The sequence below is a fragment of the Echiichthys vipera genome, assembly GCF_963691815.1.
Source record: "Echiichthys vipera genome assembly, chromosome: 21".
Lineage (NCBI taxonomy): Eukaryota > Metazoa > Chordata > Actinopteri > Perciformes > Trachinidae > Echiichthys > Echiichthys vipera.
The window spans coordinates 14233539-14240618 of NC_139846.1; the positions used below are offsets into that span (position 1 = coordinate 14233539).

The window sequence follows — 7080 nt, forward strand, 5'->3', positions numbered from 1 at the left end:
ATGTTGACCATTGTGATGATATACTGACCTCTGCTGGACTAAAATATACCGTACCGTATGTAAAAGGCCACACATTGTAATTCAGTGTCCTCCACCACATTACAATGCATTAATTTAGCTGACGCTTTTGTCAAAGCCACTTACAGTATGTGCATTCCATACTATGGGTACAACCTCAAAAAGTACATCATCATCATTAAATATGTCGATCTACATACTATACATACTACTACAGTAAGTGCTACATTTTGAGACAATAGGAGAGAGATATTTTTTGTTTTTCTCCAGTAGATATATGCCAGCTTATAACATTTTCATTGAATGTTCTAGCATCAAGGAGCTTTATTTTTTATTAACAGTTCAAAACCAGGCAGGTTGTCAAGTATTTCCTTTTACTTGTCTTTAATGTTCTATATCTACAAATCAAAATGACTCCATTGTCCTTTTCTAATCCTCAACAGAAATCAAAACCCTTTTTCACAGCAGGCATTCTGACAGGTGTTAGTAATAACATTAACGGTGGCTCGGTTTTATGCAGGTGTCCCAGTAGCCTGCATGTTGAGGCATCATTAATGTAATTATTTGCACCTGCGTGCTCTTCCTTACTGTGACTCTCTCTACCTTTATGGAGCCTTCATGTCCTATGGAAAATATGGTAAATGCCAAAAGTTGACGTGAAAATTGCCACTGGGAAGCTCGCAGGATATTTTTGAAACATGAGTTGCCGAGATGATAACCTTTGACCTTTTCAACACGGCGGAATATCTATGTATGTAGGCCTAAGTCACTTTATTACAACAACACTGTTTTTTAACTGGTAGGAAAGATTCTGTGTTTTAGATAAGGGTAGACCCATAGAGTGTTTGAAAAATGGATGTAGCATACCCGCCGGGGTCTGCCCACTCAACTTGTTCCAATCGTACTCGCCTACGGGAGTCGCCATCTTGTCAAACTCTGACTCCGCCTCATTTCCTCTTACCAAAAAAGGGCATTGATGTGACGTTAGGGGGAGGGAGATACGTCCGTCTGGTTGATGTATACCTCCGAGGAGGGCCAGCCACTGGCTGTCACTCAAGAGGCTGTGCCCCTAATTATTCATAAACTTTCACCTCCAATAAAACAAAAACTAACCTGGTACAAAAAAATTCACCCCCTCAGTGTTGTCATGAAGATATGACATAAACATATAGACTAGCATGTTTTTTTGTCCCATGCCTTGAATAGGCCTTAATTATGCTGTGAAAACGGCCTGTTTAAAATGGGGGTCAATGAGAAACTGCTCTATTGCGCAAACAGAGGATCTGTTGCTCTGCCGTGTTTCATTACACTACGACAACAAAAGCACTTGAACACAACGCACTAGTAATTTCCACTTCACAAATGGAATCGACCATATTCATAGCACGTGAAGGCAGCATGAGTATCTCATACTGGTAGTCATGTTGTCTTCTGTTTAACGTTGAAGACAGAAGTACAAAACTCCCAATGGTGAAACATTATTCCATGTGTTGATTATGTAGCTTTACCTCTTTTTGGAACATTCTAGTAATTAGTGTCAGTATCTTGAAAATACATCAGATTAACCAAGACAACTAGATTACTGCACACTACTACTGTTATTACTTTATAGTAAAAGTATTAATTAGGACAATTTCCCTTAACACTTTGCCATGTGTCATAAACAGTGCAGTGCAAAAATATAATAAGTACAGCACAGATGGAGCTATAGGTGTAACTCAATAAGGTAAGGTGAATAACAACATGAGATTTAAATTATTTTTGTTCATTTATTTGATATACATTCTGCAAAGTGACAATTTCCACATTGGGAGACATTATCTGACCAGAGTGTTGTTAGATTGTCATTGTCCTCAGCTGAATGTAAAGCGTGTGACGTGTTTGCTGTTCACATTCCTCACCACTAGATGCCACTCATGTAACATCACAAACTTCATGAGCTTCACTGAAACTTGCTGCATTAACACATTTTCATCTCAGCAGCAGCGGTGTACTAGTTGCTCCAGCCGGCGTCGTCATAAATTGGCACGCATGATCTGTTGTTTTATTTGTGAAATACAAGACTTCTCTCCCAGAGATCAGCTCGCTGCGTGTAAGCCAGCCTCAAACATCTTCGTTTTTGTTGACTTGCCCTGTTTTGATTCATGGCACCTAATTTTCAGTGCAGTCATGAGGCACGTCTACAAGTTGTTTTTCCTCTGTGCCACATTTGAAGTGTGTGGTGCGAGAACGGAGGCAGACAGAGTGTGAGAAGGCTGCTCATTAGCTGTTCGGGTCCAGCAGAGTGGCTGCTTTCTCCCATGAGAGTAGTTCAGAGTTCTGGGAAACTCACCAACACGCCAACAGCTGCGACTCTACACGAACCTGATGAAAACTCTTCCTCTTTCTCCCCTCTGTCTGTTTCTTCATCTCAAGCACTTTGTCAGTCTGTCCCACCAGACTGCTCCCCGGAGCCTGGATTCTCTATCCATCTGTACTCACATCATTTTGGGGGTTTAACTGAATAAAAGGATTCGTAGATCAAGAGATCACTGTCATCCATTATTCTCTGTCTGCTAAGTGTGGATGTTTATGCGTGTGTGGGTGTAAGCTTGGCTCTTTATGTGTTCGTTATGGGATGTGCGAGTGAACTTTTGACCAAAGCTTGGTGAAGTCTTTTGTTTTGACTGAAACATGAATATATGAACAATTGCATTCCGTCTGATGACATGGCTCAAGATCTTTGGCGACCTGCTGGCAAATAAGAGTTGTGATCTGAATACAGTGAACAACTACAGCAACTTAATATGCTTTTGTTGATGTCACTGTAACTCTTATGACTAGGAGATTTGCACATTCAATGATCATGATAGTGTGTACGGTGTATAGTATTGTTCATTGAACACTCTTTATGGCAAATATACAGTTGCATCATTTAGGGTAAAAAAGGCCTAAAAGTTCAGAAATATGTTAGATGTTTTGTGTGTCTTTTGTGTTTTTTGATTATGACAGAATGAAACTAAAACCAAACAGTTTTCCGATAAAATAATCCTTCTGTACAGTTTCCATTCCAAAATACACACTTTTGGTTATATGCATACACAAATATGAGGTATTTTTATCTGATTTTCACAGATTATGAGTACTGCAGCCACTAGATGAATCTGTTGCAGACATATTATTTCAATCCTCAAGATTCACAGGTTTGCCAACTGTGCATTTTCAACAACCTGTGCTCTGTTTCAATAGATGATAGGGGGAATAGTGTGATTATCAATGAGCTATAACACAAGGAGAGAAGACAACCGCTATTAGTAAAACTTTATCTGAAATGCAAAAATACAAAAGCCAAACATATCACAAACGCAATAAATACTGTAGACCTACAATTTGGAAGAATTCGGCTGCACATTTTAGCTCTGTGACTGCAATGTAGCCGAGTCTACTTTGACTGAGCAGACAACATTTTGAGTCAGGTGATTTCGTAAAATGCACTTGTCACAGAGGAGGATAGGAGAGAGACTACTACTTTATACCACAGCATGAGTTCCACACACATCATTTATGTTCTGTGATTAACCAGAATATTTGTAACACTGTCCACTCATCAATACAATGACAGAATAAGTAGTAAAATTTGAAAAAGCCAAATTTTAGAGTTTAAAACCAATATAAATGAGCTTACACACAGTGTAAACTAATACTAATTAACATGCACAAATAAACTACATCTGAAAAAGAAACGTAGGGTCTTTACTGTTCTAAGTGGCATGCTCTGAAACATACAGTCCTCTGTTTTAAATGTTCAGTAGGATTTGAGTTCAAAGTCGTTGTTTAGGACATTCAGGGACAAATTGAGCCCCAGTTAAGCAGATCATTTTTTCCAAAGATGGACACTGGACAGGGGGGATCCATAATGTATGAAGGGCTCTGCAAGAACCAGAGCTGGTGTTTGAAGAAGGCAGTCCTATGCTGTTGCTCCACAAAGTCTTACAGTGGCTGAGATGTCTTGGCTGTCCTCTGATCGGCCTGTCATCATAAAAGGCCAGGTCTGTTAAAGCAAAAGACACATCCATCACATTACATCATCAGGTCAGTACACAATTCTATAGACACTTGGGCTACTGTTAATATGTTTCCCATTTGCTGATGCTATTTGTTGAAAGTACACACTGAAATATTGCATTTTAAAACTTTTGTTTTTGTAGCTCAACAGGTTAGATCTTCATACCAGGTTGACTGGGTGCGCAAAGCTGTTCTCGAATCGGTCATCCTGCAGAAGCTGTCTCAGGTGAGAGATGTAGCTCGAGGCGAGTCGAAGCGTGTCCAGTTTTGACAGTTTGGTGTCCGCTGGTACCCAGGGCAGGCTGGTTTTTAGTCTGGAGAACGCTTTGCTCAGCACTCTCATCCGCGCCCTCTCCCTGGCGTTGGCCGCGTTCCTCTGCGACTGGCGCGCTTCCTTCTGGTGCGCTTTGGAGAGTTTTCGCTCGTGCTTGAGCCTCCCCTCAACCTCATCCTCCAACTCCTCATCCGAATGAAAGTCGGGATTATAACAGGTAACGTTCTGCACGTTCCTCCCCAAAGAGGCGGCAGTCCTTCCGCGGCACGTCACATAGTCCTCAGTATCACTTGCAGCAGAGCCAGTGGACATGGCTGCTCCACCTGTGCCTTGGAGGCGCAGCGGCACTTTTGGGGGGGACAGTAGTGAGTGAAAATGTAGATTCTCAGGCTTGATGAGATTTTTAGTAAACGACACGAGGTCGAACTTCAGCAGATCATCACTTTTAAATCCCCATTTGGTAACCCTGCGACTTATTTTCACCACTACGACTGCTTGAGATCAAGCCTGAAAATGGCAGCTCCCTCTCTCTCAAACTGAAACATGCATCCTTGCTTTGCTACCCCTCTATTTTAAGTGAACTACACTTGGCATCTGTACAGAGTTTTTTTTTCTGGGCAATTCTCCTCCCCTTTTTTTTTTCTCCAAGCCACCGTGACCTCAGTAAGACCACAACTATTTTGTCTTTGCGCATATTGTTAAAGACACAAGTTGCTCATCTGCAGCCTGATAATGACATTAAACCCTGCCAATGAATAGTTACAGTAATTATTGGTAAATTTAGTAGGAGGTGAAAAGAAATTGCAAAATCAAAAATTGATTTTGCAATTTATTGTACAATTTATTGTTACCAAACTGAGATATTCCCTCTGGTATGTTGATATTAGTGTTAATAATACACACAATCCTCTGCAACATACAAATACAAATACACATGTGTAGTAAACATTTTCCAACTTTGTCGGTTCCACAGATGTGTTTTGGTAATAGAAATGTCTTGAGGACCTTATCAAAAGTGCCTAATCCTTTGCTGGTTTCACAGAGGGATTGGGTTTCTGCAGATGGAGCAGCCTTTCACACGCAGCCCGTGTGCACCCAGCCCCAGCTGTTATCAGTTCCCATGACATCTGGAGGTTGGCATGACAAGGGTGTGGCAGAGGAGAGGAGAGGAAGCACCATCTTCCCATAGTATGGCAAACTATTTTTTAACCATGTTGGCTATTACTGCATTTATTTTGTGTCCTCCTAACTTTTGGGAGAGCATCCATTCCAGCGAATTCTAGGGTGGATTGAGATCAAGGAATCAAGAGAGGAGACTGATCTTGATTTGGGCCTCTGAAGTCACACGATGAGACACTGCCTGGTTTCTGAGAGAACATCTGTTGTAGTGTGTAATATTTGTGAAGTAAAATACAGTGTGCACATTCCATACTGGAAGGAGCTTGGAGGTGTGGGAACAGGATTTCTCAGAATCAGTGTAAAGTTCTGTGTCCTTACAGAACTCTCCCCTTTGCTTTCTCAAGATATTCCCAGAAAGTCCCAGGTCCCTGTTAGCTATTGCTCCACATAATACGTGTGAAAATTTGAATTTTTTTATGACAATAACAAGACTCTGCCAGGAATTACCTAACTGCAGCTGAGATACACTACTGTACTCTGCATGGGCTGCTGAATGCTGTACTGTACTCTAACAGTTCCCAGGGTGGTGTGTAAATTATTTCAATATGCTGGCTCAAATCTCACCCTATTAAACTACTAATATATTCAGTCATGTGAAACTTGTTACAGTTGTTTATTACCTCTTTGTAATGATGTTACAATTCAATTTCTCAGTGTCAAAATGAAACTCACTATGGTTTTGAAGTGTTCTGCAGTTCTCCACTGCTCAAATTTCCCTCTTTCACAGACCAAGAATGCTCCCCAATCCAAAGATGCATTCCCATGCTTCCCACAATCCCACTCTTCCGTGCGTTTTTAACAAGAAGACTTGACATCAGCTGGTCCTTGCAGATACTGAAGTTATCCTTGGATGTGTCAGGAGGATGAGATATTAAGTTGTGCTGTCGGAGCTTCGGCAGAGTGCCATCTCATCCCATCACTGCGTCCGTCACCAAGGAGAAATGCCCGACTGACACACTTGAAGGCGCACACTAAGGGATTCTGCTGTTGGATTTATACCTAATTTTATAAACTGTCATCTTACAATAGAGATATTGGCTGTGTGACACATATCTCAACCTGCTGCTTCATTCCCTGTCAACAAGAAGCAGGTTGAGATAAAAACAAGGGTGCTTATTAGTCACTTTGTAGATGTAGTTCCTCATGTAGAAGCAGAAAATATTGTCCAAAACATCAGCATAATTGATGGTTACATGGTTATTATATTTGCTCTGGGAATAATTAAATTCAGGGCCAGTAGTGATACATATCACTTAAACCTTGACTTGAAGGGGGGAGCTAGCATTTGTCTATCAGCGAAGACTTTTAGGGGTCATGACCTCTATCGGGGCCCTGCGCTGGAGAAGCAGAGGGACAGGTGCAAGCTCATGATGTCAGAGGCCTCTCTCTCTGTGCCTGATTCCCATAACCCCACTGAAGCATTAAGCTGCTGTGTGACAACAAGGCAGTGCACCAGTCACAGGCAATAATCCATTTAAAAAAAAAAAGTTTTGGAAGTTTTTTTTCTATTACTGTGTCACGCAATAAATTATGCCCAGCCCAGAAGCTTTCAAGTAGCACGACAA

At 41.2% G+C, this 7080-nt stretch overlaps 1 protein-coding gene across 1 annotated transcript; it reads right to left on the reverse strand.

The window, feature by feature from the left end:
- Positions 1–3495: 3495 nt before the first annotated feature.
- msc (musculin (activated B-cell factor-1)) lies at positions 3496–4801 on the reverse strand. Its single transcript, XM_083936562.1, has 2 exons — positions 4229–4801; positions 3496–4048 (listed from the first exon to the last, which is right to left on the reverse strand). The coding sequence occupies exons 1-2, from the start codon at positions 4646–4648 to the stop codon at positions 3965–3967; spliced, it is 504 nt and encodes a 167-aa protein (XP_083792688.1). The 5' UTR covers positions 4649–4801; the 3' UTR covers positions 3496–3964.
- Positions 4802–7080: the final 2279 nt, after the last annotated feature.